Below are 16,047 nucleotides of genomic sequence, written 5' to 3'. Positions count from 1 at the left end.
TGTAACAGATTTTATTATTGCTTGGCTCCACTTACTGTAAACCTTTTTCATCATTCAGAAGCCATTCAAAAGTTTTCACTGTAAAATAGTTTCCAGCCAGTTTTCTGTTTCATCAAAGCTTTCAGAACTACAGCCACATGAAATGTCACATTACTTTCTGGACTTTTATCTATAGTACATGGGCAAAATAGGTACAGATTTCTAGCAAACAGAAGAAAACAATTGAATAAATCTTTCTTTCTGTGTCAATGCTTTTCAAGTCAGCACTGATCTTGGGGTAAAATTTGAAAGAAATACTTAGAATAAAGTAAAATGCATTTTAAAATCAGGTCTTATTTTGCAAACTAAAACACTAAACTAGGGAAAATAATTTTCAGATATTCATTACAAGTCCTTCAAAGCTGTGCACAATAATCAAATATGCTTTTATGTCTGCAGGCAATATTTATAGTGTTTCATTGTTTTGGAGTACAACTCAGAATATTAAGTCTATGATTTTCAAAAGGTTTGTGTCCTCTGAATTCTTCAGGATGCTTGAATCTCTTCAGCTCATTTTAGAAATATTATTATAAAATAGTAGAGTTCAATTTTCTTTGCACAGCATTGAAAGGTTCTATATGCTAGATCTTCAGAGAAACCAGGAAAAAGACAATTTATATGATTTTGCCAGTTTAAAGCAAAGAAATAAATTAGAATCCTGAAATTAGATTTTCTTCATGTCAGCTGCAGAGAAACCCAGTTTATTTTATTTACATTCCATTCTTGACAACTGCTTGAAACTTTACATAGATCTCAGGAAAACGAGATGAATTGTCAGAGGTTTAAAATGTCTGTGCAAACACTGCGTCCGCAGTGCTTACACAGAACTAGGCTCATCTATGACCAGTTCAGTTCACTTTCAGTACACACTAAAGTAGGTTAGATAGCAGCAAATGTCTCAATGAGCTACGTTAGAGAAGGGACGAATCTTTAGAAATCCTTTCAACTTGCATCAAGTTTTATAAATGTTCATTTATAAAACTGGCTTAATCTCTGCTTTGCTGGGGTACATGTACCCATTAATTTCAAGTAAGCTGATAGGTATTTGGACTACATGTCTTTTTTTGCAGTAACTGGAACAATATTCATTATTTTTTATAGATTTGTGCAACTTCAAAAGCATGGAACATTATTATATTTGAGAACCCCTGAAGTAGCCATCTGTCACTAAGACAGCAGTGCTTTAAGCTATCATAGGGGAAATACTTTAAAGTTCAATTGTTTAGGATAGGTGTGTACAAGGTGTGTACAGTCTGCAGAGCAGACTGACTGTGTCTGTCCTCTGTAGGAGTAGCCTTGCTCTCCATTGTGCTCTTTGCGGTCTCGTGGGGTCCTGTGACTCTATTATTGTTTCGTGTATGCGACCTTTGTACCCACGGTGCAGTGAAAGCTACGAGGTGAGGGTTTCAGGGAGCGGACATGTGCTGCGTGCCACGGGGTATGGCACAATGAGGTGTATAAGGGTACAAAGGATGCAGAGATGGTGCTGGAAGACTCTGCAGGGTAGCAAGAAGCAGATCTAGAGCAGAGTCTACCTCAATTCTGCTATTTGGGATTGTCCCCAATCTCTTGAACCATGCTAAGGTTTAATTTATAGATAGTTAATTGGAGCGGTTGAAAATGGAGCTAAGGGTGACCCAGCAGTTACGCAGTGTGGATTCAAGGGCTCATAAGTGCACCCTGGGCTTTGGGTCCAGCAAGGGCACTCTGTCCAGTCCAGTACCAATACCCCTGCTGAAGCTAACCTTCATCTGAGGAACAAGACTACCTTGATCAGTGATGCCGGTAGTCTTAATGTCTTACACTGTTTTAAAATACCATGATGAAAACAGTGTTAAAAACTTCAAGTTCTTAATAATGTTTTCTTATTCCAAATATTAAAAAGTCTTGAAAAGAGAACCTGGACCCAAGTTTCCCTACTGAATAGAATAGAATCATAGAATGGTTCGGGTTGGAAGGGACCTTCAAAGATCATTGATTTCCAACCCCCCTGCCATAGGCAGGAACAACTTCCACCAGACCAGGCTGCTCAAAGCCCCATCCAGCCTGGCCTTGAGCACTGCCAGGGATGGGGCAGCCACAGCTGCTCTGGGCAACCTATGCCAGTGCCTTGTCACCCTCACAGTAACAAATTTCTTCCTAATAGCTAATCTAAATCTGCCCTCTTTCAGTTTAAAGCCATTACCTCTCATCCTATCACTACATCCCTTGAGTCCCTCCCCATCTTTCCTGTAGGCCCCCTTTAAGTACTGGAAGGCTGCTATAAGGTCTCCCTGGAGCCTTCTCTAACAACCCCAACTCTCTCAGCCTGTCTTCATAGGAGAGGTGCTTCAGCATTCTGATCATCTTCATGGCCCTTCTCTGCATTCGCTCCAAGAGGTCCATGTCTCATGTTTGGGGCCCCAGAGCTGAGTGTGGTGCTCCAAGTGAGGCCTCATGATAGCAGAGCAGAGGGTGAGAATCACCTCCCTCAGCCTGCTGGTCATGCTTCTGGTGAAAGAAGCTCAACTGCAGAGCGGGAACCTGTTTCCTCTTTTTTCCTTCTTTGAGCCCATCAGTCACGAACCGTTTGCAGTGCAATAGCTCAGCTTCAGTGGAAGAAACTGAGAATTTCCCCTTCCCCCTACTTTCTGACCTGGTGAGGAGGCCAACTAATTGTGATGCAGCAGGTATGAAGCTGAATCCCATCCAACCAAGAAGATCTGTCTTCCATGCCCCAAGCGACTTCTCTAATAACGCTCAGGCTGTATGTTAAACATGGTCTCTAAAAACACCTCCATAGTGGTTGTATTTTATGAGCCCTGTTGTCAGCCTTTGAAGATACAACATAAGCACCTAAATCCAGCAGAGCTGTCAAGCCCATACCAAAGATTGGTTCCGAGACTCTGAGAGAAATCGGATTTCTGACACAGCAGTGTCGGCAGTTTTCTGTGGGATAATGGCAATGTTGCCATTATTGTTAACTAACCCTCTCTGGGGAACCTGGAGGTGTAATCCAGACTGAAGATCTCGTTGGTGGGGCCGAGAAACTTCAAGTTAAGGCTGACATTGCTGAGAGTCATAATATTACTTCCCCTTTGGGGCTGTAGAATTTTATTTTGAAGTAGGAACTGGGATTTTCTTTCCTTCTGCCAACATCTTTCTGAAAGGATCTAATAAACCTGCTAATCAGATGATAGAGTTTTGCATGTGGATTGCTTGTTTCCTCCTTTAGAACCGTCTATATGTCACTTTAATTAAAGCCTGGCAGATTATTAAATTGCTAGAATGAAGAACCAGCAGGACTTTCCATCTTTATACTTTGCAGGACATTTCTAGCTCAGAGTGCTTTCCTTCTCTATTGGTTAACCAGTGAGAAGTCATACAGCGTTATCCTTTTTTCTGCAGAAGGAAGTGTTGTGTTGCAGCGTGGTGCTGCTGCTGGTTGCTTACCGCAGAACATAAGCTTGCAGAATCCAAAGCCTTTTTTATTAACAGCAGATGTCAAGCAGTCCTGTCAAAATGCCAGGGTTTATTTGATAGCAGTGATATTTTTGATGCCATATCGATGTCGAGCAAGTTCTCTGTCTTTTTATTAAACAGCCAGAAGAGTTATTTGCGTGCTGGACAGATACACTAATTACTTTTTTTTTTTTTTTTTTTGGAGGGTGTCATTCCCTGAGAGTGAATAATTACAGTTTGACAGGTACTTTGAAATATCAGTGGCAGATTTGGGAGTATTTGAAATTAGAGCATAAAAGAGCTAATAGGAATTGATGGGGAAGAGGGAAGCAGAAGACTTAGATACAAAATGGTGGTCTTTTGTTGTTTTTTATTTTTTTCCTCTTTTAAATGGTATATGATATTATGGGATTGGCTGGCATTGCAGAATCCCTGTGCAGTTGCAAATTAAAATGGATTTGTTGTTCAAGTCAACCATTTCATATTCATCTTCTGTGTCAGAAAAAAGCTTTTATGTGACAATAAGCTTACTGGGGCATTATTAAATCATTTAATCCAGTTGTTTGATGAGTTCCATGCCCTGATTACTTATAACCATGAAAGATTACGTATACGTCAGAGAAACAACTTTTTGATGAGTGCGTTTTTTTTGCTTCTTGAGTTCATAATACCAGTGGTTTGCTTCTACCTTCACTTCCACTTAATCCAGGGAGTTCGAGTAATTTGTTTCCATGCAGAATGCCTTTCAGGAAAATCTCTCAGGTTCTTGATAAACGCACTGTATTCACTTTCCTCCCGACAGATCCACAGCTTTGCTTCCCTTCTTTGCTCAGTACCCCAAATACACCTTTTCACATGCACTGTTCTGTAAGTGAAAGGTGGCTTTAATGGGATGACACACACTTAAAAGTGTCTGTGGTTTTAGATACCTGTTGAACAGAGACTTTATTTTCATCTTGCTTTACAGCTTCAGGTTCAGGTAATGATTTCCAACAAATTCTCTAGGCATCTTGTTCACCTGTACAGGACCCATAAATTTAATACTATGGACTTGGAGGCTATGTTTACAGGGCAGTATAAATACTGGCCAGGAACCAATCCCAAGGCCAAGTGGCACCAGGTGTCCCCTCGTCCCCATTACTGAGGGCACGCTTTCCAACAGCTGGCTTGCTCTTCAATGCAGTTTGGAACAAAGCTGGAGCTGCTGAGTCAGGTGAACCGACCTGGGTACGGTGCTTCAGCCATCTTTAATTGAGCAGGGTAGGTGAGCCCTCTGAGTTTCACTTAATTGCAGGTTGTCCTTTGAACTAACTTTGCCGCTGCTGGGGGTAGACTTGCCTGATTCACCAGACTGGCTCGTTCTGCCCTGATCATAAAGCAAAGCATGATGCTGCATGGGCAGGTTTCTCAGGGACGCTTGCTTGCGTAGGTGAATGTGGGGTGGCCCTGAGACACAGGACTGCTGAGGGGGGAGAAGTGGACACAGTATCTAATAAATTTATGGTTTCTGTGTGCTGGTTTACATGCTTTGGCAAAGTGTGTTTGTCTTTGGCTTTTGTTTGACACTTCCACTTGCAAAATTGCTACAGCTGGAGTTGTAAGCAAATGATTTCTTTATTATTCATAGTGGCAGGTGCTGCAACAGCCTTTTGGATAGAGTTGTACTCTCTTGGTCCATGGTTTCTATATATATGATTAGATGGTGCCATGCTGCTCAGATGGGATGCTAGTCCTCCAATAAATGTATTTTGTTATGCAATCAGTTATATAATGCATTATCATTATTATTTCCATAAATCACTTTTAGTTGGCAGCTTTCTGTTGCCACTTGGGATTGTTCCAGCAACAATTTGCATCCTTTCTGTACAGCATTCTAAAAAGATTTTGGAAGTTAACATAGCCTGGGTTTGATTTTAATAGCTGGTACCCTTCTGGCTGCGCTAGAACTCAGAAACCAGCTATCTGTGCAGGATTGACATGTTTATTTTGATTCACATATCATTTATGTATTCTTCAAGAAATGCTTATCCCAAGATTCAGTGTGGCGATTTAGGCACCTGCCTCCACTGTGCATATGCCAAGAGTCGTGATGCTAAAAATCAGGTGCCTGTCCCCAGCAGGGTGGTTGAGAACAATGTGGCTCACTGCACAGTCGGGGGGCAGAATGGTGTGCCTGGCTCAGAAAAGCGTTCCAAAAACCTGGCACGCTGATGTGGGACTTGCCTGTCCCTTGCCAATCAACACAGCCTGTGTCTGAATTTCTCATTCCTCTGTGGAAGTGAGATGCGTCTGCTAGAGCCCTCTCCTGAGGGCTCAGCACTGACTCTTTTTAAGTGATGCTGTTAGAGAAATTTTGGCTTGTAGTGCTGTGTTTCTGCTTCTTAATCTTTGCAGAATGAGCCAATGTATAGACTTGAGAAATAAGTTGAATTTCCTCTTCAGCGATACCGGAATCAGAAGCACGTTCTTCCTTTCTAGGCTGGAGGGAGGCAAATCCTCCAGCCTGTGTAAGAGCAAGAGCAGAAAAGGTCTGGCACGAGGCTCTGTGCAGGTACCACAGAGCCCGGCACTGGTGGGCCATCTCTGGGGAAGGGGGCTCAGCTCCGTGTCTCTGTGGGCATTTCACCATCACTGAGCTAAAATTAAAAAGGAGCCTGGATGAATCTATACAAAAGAATTCAATCCAGGCAAGCACGCAGCAGCGTGCAGGAGCCAGAGCTGGCCTCAACTTGGAGCTAAAGCCAAGCTACAAATTGCCATTAACAAAACCTGATTCGGATTCAACCACTCGTTATTTTCCCATCTTGAAGTGGCCACCTCACTTGGTCCCTGCTGGCTAAAGACAGGCTAGCTTCAGCTGCTGCTCAGGCAGACCTTCAAACGGAGCAAGAGGCCTTTTTACAATGAAATTGCCTTGTGGAAGGGAAAACAACTGTCCTCTGGCTGTGCTTTTCCTATGATTAAGACATGCTTGACAATTCAGTTCTGTGCTTAGAGGAGGAATTTTCCAGTATCTCAGTAAAATTCTTCATCAAATAAAAGGTAAATAAAAACCATGTTTTTACAGACAGTTTTAGTGCCACAGAGGTAATATTGACAGAAGAGATAATGGAGTGCTTGGTGCAGCTGATGGAAAGGTGCAGATGGTTGTCCATATGGGGACAAGCAGATAACAAGAACAGGGAGTGTGTCACTGGGAGGCGCAGGAGGGGCTGCTTTTTCAGCTGGCTGCAAAATGGGCACTTCACACCTGTGAGTTCACTGGTATCTGGAAGAATCAGTTCAGCCTTCTGTTTAATTAAAAAAAAAAAAAAATTAGGTGCAGTTTCACCTATTATGCTAGTTTCACCTATTTCAACTATTATGCTAGTTTTCACCTATTATGCTAGTTTCATTTACAGACTGCATTGCTGGGAGAGTTGATGGATCTATCATATGGAAGGAGAATGGGTGATGTGCATTTAATCACAGGCAATAACCTTCTCATTTGGGCACTGAAAGTTGTTAAAGGGAAAAGTAACAGTCCAAGAGGTGCATCCAAGTATGATTTTAATGGTACCACTTTCAGTTAGCATGGCAGACCCAAAGCAGGGAGCTGAAAAATATGAAGAAAACGATATGGCAAATCAGTTTCACCACGTCCCTCGGACAGAAGGACCCTCTCCTGGTCACAGGTGAACAAGAACCATCACTCTACTGCCCCGGGCTGCTGTAGCCACAGTGTCCTATGCTTCCCAGCCGTCGGTGCAGCTGCTCACACGTCTTGCCAGCAGCCTGTGTGCTGCTCACCAAGCCCCACCAGCACTGTGAGACACATTCAGGCATGTTCCAGTGTGCTGGACCTCTTGCAGAACATACCCTGCTTTTGCTAGAGACCTCTCCTAGACTCAGTCTCTGCGAGACAGGTGGACCCAGATTGGGAATGGGCACAAGGCTGTCCTCAGCAAGCAAAGCTGGATATTTCCCATGATTTTTATTGATGAGCTCTGAGGTTTATGCATTGTGTGGGGCGGTGATGATTAATAATGGCATGTGTCGTCATCCTGAAATATGGAATTATTTGAAGGAAAAGAAAACCTATCACTATTAAAGAAAAATTAATTTGTTTCTTACAGGTGCTGTTTCAGAAGCTGTGTAAGGAAGAAGCAGGTAAGACACTGCATTACTTCTTGAAAGTTTCTTGGTGGCTTGTGTAGACATGCATGCGTTCATGGAGGACCCAGGGGAATCTCTGCTATTATATTCAGTGATTTAGTGCAGTTGCTGCAATCACTTCCATACCGTTTGTTCATGACATGGTGGTGTAGGATTTACGTGGTTCTTGGGAAAGCTCATAATTCAGCAACTTTCAAGTTCCACCTAGCAAGGTGAGTTCTGAAATAACAGGGATAAAGCCAAGCATTTGTTATTGGTGTCAGAGTGGGACTAAAGGACTTGCCATGGCACTGGCAGGCATGAGGTGAGATGTACCTGAGTGCTTTTTCTGGCTCGGTGCTTGCACAGCAGTCGAGTCTGGCGAAGAGGCTGGTTACAGAGGCACATTTTCCAAAAGAAGTTACAGGCCACCCAGGGCTGTGTCCCCAGCGGCAGAGTCACGGTACCTGAATCACTCCTTAGCATGGGCTTGCTGGCCAGTTAATGTGGTTGTTAGTATTAACGGCATTAGTGAGTTTGACCATTATGGGGAAATTATTCAGCTGACATTCTGCGGGACACCATGATAAAAGCAGTAAGCAGAGTTAAAGACATGGATACCCTGAACCCCATGTTATGTGCCAGGAGCTGAGGAAAGGTTTGGATAGATGGATATACACACAGAGATCCTGATTCAGCAAAATACTTAACACACAATTAAACCCGCATTTGACAAAACCAATTCATTGCAACAGGGCGTAAGCAACTGCTTGGATGATTTGCTTAATTGAGGGTAAATGTCCTTATTAAATTGTAATGAAACACAATTAAGAAATACAGAGAAAAGAAACTGCTTTCCAGAATGTGGGTTACTGGAATTTAATAACAGCCCCACAGTTCTGCAAAAAGAAATGTCCCCAAAGTCTAAGTGAATTGTCATTCCCAGAAAAGCCTTTGCCAGCTAGAAATATTTCGGTCATAAAACAACTGACCTCTGGAGTCACCCATTTCCGACTGCTTTTTCTGTTTCATTAGCCAATATGTATGCAGTGTGTGTCAATTAAAATGAAAGCAATTGGACATTGTTGTTGTAATTATCCCTCTGTCCCTAGATGACTTAGTATCATTTTTTGGCCTGCAGGACTAGTTTAAGCTAGTTCGCTAACTCAGTAATTTCTTCTTGCTCGGAGTATCATCTGTCTCTGTTCTAAATTGCATCCTCAGTTCTTTCCAAGGGCCACCTTAACTCAGTTAGAAACAGATGAACGAAGCCTTTTGCAGCCGATGTCACTGATTCAGTGGCTCTGCTGGCGAATGTGCTGACTTAGCAAAATGCCAGAAACCCTGGCCTAGAAAACTCAGGCCTCTGTAGGCAATTTCACCTTTGTGTACTTAACATCAGGTCAACAAAACATGAAGGCTGTTGAGCATAGTGTAAATACAAGTCTTTTTATGCAAGTTCTGTGCACATCAACTTCTGCTTTATGACTTGTATGTGAATTTGTTCCATGATAGTATTTGCCAGGGAAACAAATGCCTGTGCTTTTCCAAACCTAAACAAATCCCATCAATTTTGAGATTGATTTAGCATTTTTTTTTATTGTTTTCATTGCTTTCATCAAAACCTCTCTGTGACATTGACAACTTGCTTTATAAAGAAAAGGAAAACACATCAATGGCACATACATTTTAAATAGAACTGATTATTTTAGCAGTGCTCCCATTTTTTACTGTGATTAATTTCGGAATTGTTTTACTTTTATGATTACATTAATTTTGTCACAAAAAGAGATAAAGTATAGGACCCATCTTTACAGTTGAACGTGATGGTTGAAAATTTGATAACTACGGGTGTGAAAGAAGGATGACAGGTCATTTTCTGACACAGTTTGGTCACTGAGGTGGAACTTTAATCATCGAAATCTAGCATATGAGAGAGCTGGTAATAAATTTATCATTAAAATGCTTCTGGCAGAAAATGCCCATTTCTTCAAACTGAACTATTTTACAGGAAAAGGTTAGCATCTGTTAATTTCTATTTCAAATAATTTCTGTAAAACAAGTGCACACTTTTTGACATATGACGATCTAAAAGTTTTCAGCTTTGAAACTTCTGGCTTTGAAATTTGTTACATTAAATCATTAAAAATAAAAAAGAGAAAACTATTTAAATTACAAAAAAGGCCAAATCTATGTCTTGGACTGAGGGACAGGGTTCCTTCTAGATTTGCAGTTCTTAAACATTTCTGATATTTTCTTGGCTTTCTGGATAAGAAATGTTTTTCTGTTTTGGAATTTCTTGCATGAGAAGAAAACTTGTCTTGCCCATATTGGTCATGCACAGAACACAGCACTCTTCTGCTCAAGATCATTTTCTGCACCACTTTCCTCTTACATTATCACTTCTTATTCTTTCTTATTCTCTTTTGTCATTTCTTCTTCCGACCTCTTTGTTGGGAAAAGCTCTCACAAACTAGAGCTCTCAAGGCCCAAAAGAGTAATTTCCTGGAGTACCTGGAATTACCTGCACATTACGTGGAGTAAGGTGGGTCACAGTGGGGCAGCACCCTGCCCTCCCCACCCTACAGCACCGGCCACTTTGGATAGAGACGGCTCCTCTAACCCTGTCCCAGCAGCAACTGGGGATGCACAGGGCAGCTCAGAGCTGCTGCAGCCAGGGTGGGGGCTCCTGAAGCCCTTTCCCCAGGGCTGAGCTGTTCTTGGCTTCTAGTTGTTCTCCACATAAGCCATATCTGAGTGAGAGAGGGAACACCACCACCCCCCCCTGCATTTTGAACTGTTGTTCTCTCGCTTGCATTTTATTTTACAGTTATTTGTTAGTTTATTTTACAGTTATTTAACAAAAAAAATGCAGTATTCTGGGGCTTCCATTCCCTGTATTTGTAATGGGTGCCTTGCGGTGTGTTAGGCAGGACACCTGAAATGTGTCCTAAGAAAAGCTGCAGCTGCACAGACCTCTCAGCCATCCCGGGGAACCTCCTTTGAAGTACAAGTTTGCTGGTGGTGTTGCTGCATGCTGCCCAGGCCTAGCACCATTATTTCCAGACATAATAACAATAGTACTTTTAACAGTGCATGCACTGGAAATAATGATGTTTTCACCATTAAAAAAAGTTGTGCATTAGGAAAAAATGTTAACTAATGATGTCAGTCTAGAGGCATCAATTTATTCTGCTTTCTGTTTTCTTTAATAGTGGCAGAGTGCAGCATGAGCCAGTGGCTCCCTGAGGACCAGGGACAGACATGGGACCAGGGTCAGGCACAGCTCCAGGATGGCCAGGCAGAGCCCTGGGGACAAAGATGGGCCAAGGATGGTATGGGATGCCAATCTGCAGGTCAGGTCCCATGGACAGGCAGAGCTGTGGCAGAGTGGGGGAACAGCCCTGCTGCAGCATCATGGGGCTGAGATGGACAGCCCTGGGTAGCGCTGAAATGGGGTTCCACAAAGACTTGTAAATTTATATATTTATAGAATTGCATACTACTAAGTAAGAGCAATGTTATTAGGAGTTAGACGTAGGCTGCAAACATGGTGTCACCCATGTAGTTAGCAAAGCGCAAGGGGTAGCTGCAAGACAGAATCAGCACTGTGGAGTGGAAAAGCTGGTTTTCATGTAAACAGGCTTGGTCTGTAGGTTAGCAAGTTGTCTGTTGGCTTTCTGTAGAAGCAGCAGACAGGACAGACAGGAAGATGATTCACACTTGTACTGCTTGTACATGATGGCATGAATAAGCAAGGTTTATGAATATGTAAAAAATATTCTGTAGCTTTGCTGAGATCTGTGAAAATGCAGGCTTCATCTACTGAACCCTACTTTCTCTGAGAATGAACATGGCTATCCTGGTGGTAACTGTGGTTCCAACCATTAAACCACCTTTCTATCGTCATTAATAGATGATGTCGTTAATAGGACTGCCTCAGTCCCATTGCCGTGCAATAGATCACTCTGTTCAAGTCATCGTCATCAATGCTTTTCTTCTCATATTGCCAGCTACATAACACCTAACCAGTCTGCACCACCTGCCTCTGTTCTGGACTTGTAGCCCAGGAGGTCCTAGTTGTCTGCTGTGGTACCACAGAGCACACGGTTAGCTGCTCCTCTTATCATCAGATTGCTGCTGGAATTTTAGATACCCTAGTGGTAGTCACTATTAAAACCTGGCTGACTGACACTATGCATCCTTACTATCTTCTAGTAATATCTCTTGTAAAAATCATTCCATTCCTCTTGAGCATTCTAGCTGCCAAATGTGTTTTAAAGTTATCACCATGTAGCTTGAGATGACTAACACAGAGCACACTTCATCGCTGACAGGGAAAATGAGCTTTTACTTTGCTGACAAAAATTTGAAGTCAGATTAAAAGCTGACACATCCTCTATTTTAGTGATATGTATGAAACACTATAAATATAGCAGCGTGCTCGTGTATTTGCTGATGCGTGGTAATGTAGTCTGTAGCAGAACAGCAACGGGCTGGCAAGGAAGGTGGTGCACTGCAGTAATATGATAAAATCCTCATGTGACCTTGGCCATCTCAGAAGTACTCTATGGATAATTGTCTGTCCTTGGCTGATACATTACAAAAATCAAGCAGAGGCAGTTGTGGTCCCAGGGCTTTAGTAAATAACCTGATCCTGCAATGTTTGTCCAGGCATAATGCTAATTGACTTCAAGGAGAGGTCTTCACAGTGTAAGAAACCAGAACTGTGCTGTATAGCAGCTGAATACGAACAACTGCCAACAAAGGGCTTGATTCTGGGAACTGAGAGGGAACTGCAGCTCCGTCTGGCTCTTGTTAGAAACTGCAGGTGCTTGATTCATCACAGGATCAAACCCATGTACAGTAGTTCCCCCTGATTACATATTTTTGTGTTTCCTTGGTCATATAATGTTTTGTGCTCATGTTTATATTTTACCTTTGCTGCAGTACCTGGGCAGGAGTTACGGGTTAATAGCACTGTGAACAGGGAAATGTTATAAACTGCTCTGGGATCTTTTGTCTTTCTCATGGGAAGATGGAGAAGGTGATCTGGTTTGGCCTTTCCCTTGCCATGGATGCTTGCCAAGTGTGCTGGAGGTGGAGCTGAGGCTGTGGCCATGAGCCCCCTTGTCCCATCCTCTGCAGGGGAGAGAAGCAGCTGAGTTAGACACTCTGCAGTCCCTTCCAAGACCTAGGCAGTACTCATGTCCCATGCTGTCATTGCTCCAGCTACAAGAGTTTACCCGAGATGAGAATCTGACCTTAAATAACTGGGGAAAATAAAACATCCTTATCCAACGGTCCCATGCATTTACTAGAAAGCAAAGTGGGGTCACTTTGACATGTTTCCAACCCGAAGTGGAGATGCTTATTTTGGACTGAAAAATAAACAGGCTGTTTTCCTCAGCAGTGGTATACTGAAAGTAAGCGAGTGAATAAACCCAGGTGTTTGGTGGCTTTGGCCTCTTAACTAGTTAGGCTTTGTATTGCTCAAATTAGAAGTAGGTAGACTTGGTGCTTGTCCTGCAATCAGTGCATCAGAGGGTCCTTTCATTTAGCTCCTGTTCTAAGTTCTGTGCAGTGCCAGTCTGGCTCCCAAAATAAGGCAGTGAGATTGCCTCTTCCTGCCTATATGTTCCTTTCATAATCAGAAATGATAGAACAAACCCCTTCTTTGTTCTTCTGAAAAGGCAAATCTTTGCTACTCAGCTCCTACCGATGCGTTGGAGCAGCTGAAGGCAAACTGTGTTCCTCAGCTCTCAAAGGCAAGAGTAAAACGAGAACCCTTGCTATATATATCTCAGGATATGGCTGTTTCTAAAAAAACCCAACAGATGTAGATTAAAAATACATATGTTTATTGTTTTATTATGTGAATTATAGACAAAAGCTTGATCTATTAAGGAATACTCTGAATTTTATATAATAACCTTCTGAAACAATGAAGCAGTAATGTATAAAGACACTTTATGCACATACTGATATTCAGTGTCATTCTAATTATCTTCCTCCGTTTCCCTGCTCCATAGTTCTTTCTGTAACTGATTTTCAGTCAGCATTCTTAGTAAGAAGGAAAAATATTGAAAAGGCTAGAGCCAGTAAATGTTAAAAATAAAATCTAGCCAATAGCTGTAGAAAATATAGGTGGTTTCAGGATTAAGGTGTTATAAAAATTTTACCTAAAAAGTCATTTTTTTACAGCTTGCACTCCTAAGGAGAGCTGAACTCTAGATAGCTGATAGATGAGCTTGGGTTTTTAACTGCTCTTGAGACATGACAGGAACCCTGCTGTAAATGGTGATCTAATGCAAATTGATAAATTGCTCTAAAGTTTTGCCTCTGTTGGAATTAAGGGGTGTTGATTTCCAGCAATGAAGGTCAGATAGGGAGCCATAGGATTCCCAAGTCATTTTCTTCTGTGACTGACCAAATGTCTGACAAAGGTTGTGGACAAACAGCCATATTCAGCTCCATTGCATCTGAGCAACCAACTTTCTTTAAAGTGGGGTTTTCCAAAAGTCATGGCAAAGGGCACATTTTGGCATTTAACATTTATTCAAAAAATAACAAGTGCCTGGAAAATTTTCATTGAATAATACAAAAAAAATCTAGTATACCTGTTTTTCTGTTTCAATTAGACCTTTCCCTCGGATTTCTCTGATAGCCACAATTCAAGCTAGGTCCTTGTATTTTATTTCATGGGCAAGGTTTAACTTCAAAAGTTTAATGGTTAGACATTTTAAATTATGCAAGCAGCAAAATAAATCTTTAGTGGTTTATAATGATAACTAAGCATTACAGCTCTGAAGCACACACAGATATAAAAATGAGCCACATAGTAGGAGCCTTTTGTTTTCACAGGAAGCATTTCTGATGGGTAGCAATTCCAGAAATTTTAGTGTTCTCCATTAGAAAACATTTCCCTCATGTAACAGTTCTCTAGGTTCAGTTCTTGATGCTTAACTATTTAGGATCAGTTCCTAAGGATTAAATTTTTGAGGTTTTGTGCTGTATCGGAGTGACACGTAGCTCCTCTTTGAAAGGCTCAGGATGCGAGATAGGTTCTGCGCTGTTTGCAAGTCAGGCAGGCCAACACAGGAATGCTTCTGGCTGGAGCATATGCTTAATGTAAGTTATTTGGGGCAGTAAAGCCAGCCAACAAAGCGGCCAGCTTCTGACCTTTTGCAAAGTAGGACCTTTTGTGGGACCATAGTCAGACCATGGCACTGTTCCATGCTGTTGAACAACCTGCTGTGGTGCAACCTCTGCTCAGAGGAGATGACCGTGGCACAAAAAGACACAGCGCCTACGTAGCTGTGACCAGCTGTGGTCAGAGATACCAGTTTCCACTTCCATGAGAGACCTCCAGAGAGATGAAACCCTTCGCTGTTGCTTATGTTAGGATTGAACGCAAGGATCTCTAGGCACAAGCCTCAACACCTTGCAGTTAACTTGAAGGAAGTAACCACTGCGTAAGCTTCTCCCTAAATATGACGGGGCCACTAGAGGAGGACAAAGAGCTGTGTAGTGTTAATGTCAACTACAGGGGCACCTTCCTAAGAAACAGGAGAGTTGCTTTAGCAAGCTTTTCAAATGAAAACCATCCAGTCTCTGCCCTTCCTGTTCTCTGTATTAGATTCCATCCAGGCCAGCAAGTTGCTATGACAGAAATGCGCATAGAGATGCTGGTATTTACTGAGCACTCAGCACAAGGCAAAAACTAATTAGTAATTTCCACCATGCTGTCAAGCCACAGCTGAAGTGCAGCAATAGGAGGAGGCTGGAGTTGCATACAAACGCAAAAGACATGCCAAAGGCATCTCGTGTATAATTCTGTTGCAGATAATGGCATTTGTCAGTTGTGATTTTGGCTCTGTGTCCTTATGAAGGCAGAGCAATAAAAAAGGCAAGTTAGAGAAAGCAGATGGCCAAAAGGTTCCTTCAGACATGGGTATTATTAAGTGGATCGGAAACTGCTGTCCCAGCCTTGACGAAGTGTTGGCTTTTAACATGGGGTCTGAGAAGGTAATAGCTTTAGGCTTTTATTTGAAATTTGTTTGTATCAGGTACTGTCGTGGTTTAACCCCAGCTGGCAGCTCAGTACCGTGCAGCCATTCAGTCACTCCCCCCACAGCGGGATGGGGGAGAGGATCAGAAGAGTAAAAGTGAGAAAACTCGTGGGTTGAGATAGGTAAGTTTATAGGTGAGTTTATTAGGTAAAGCAGAAGCCACACAGGCAGGCAAAGCAAAACGAGGGATTCATTCCCCACTTCCCATGGGCAGGCAGGTGTTCAGCCATCCCCAGGACAGCAGGGCTCCATCACACGTAACGGTTACTTGGGATGACAAACGTCATCGCTCCAAACCTCCCGGCTTGCTCCTTCTTCCTCCGGCTATATACTCAGCTATACTCAGTGTGACATCATATGG

The 16,047-nt window shown here is 42.4% G+C and overlaps 1 protein-coding gene across 1 annotated transcript in view; it reads left to right on the top strand.

Moving 5' to 3' along the window:
- Positions 1 to 16,047, top strand: part of STARD13 (StAR related lipid transfer domain containing 13) — a 297,209-nt gene that overhangs the window by 122,074 nt on the left and 159,088 nt on the right. Inside the window, exon 5 of the mRNA XM_037375884.1 lies at positions 7,596 to 7,629. Coding sequence (XP_037231781.1) covers positions 7,596 to 7,629 — 34 coding nt within the window. The remainder of the gene's footprint in view (positions 1 to 7,595; positions 7,630 to 16,047) is intronic.

The sequence above is a fragment of the Falco rusticolus genome, chromosome 2 (assembly GCF_015220075.1).
Source record: "Falco rusticolus isolate bFalRus1 chromosome 2, bFalRus1.pri, whole genome shotgun sequence".
Classification (NCBI taxonomy): Eukaryota; Metazoa; Chordata; class Aves; order Falconiformes; family Falconidae; genus Falco; species Falco rusticolus.
Note: the sequence above shows the minus strand (reverse complement) of the source record. Positions and strands in the feature narration are given on the sequence as shown.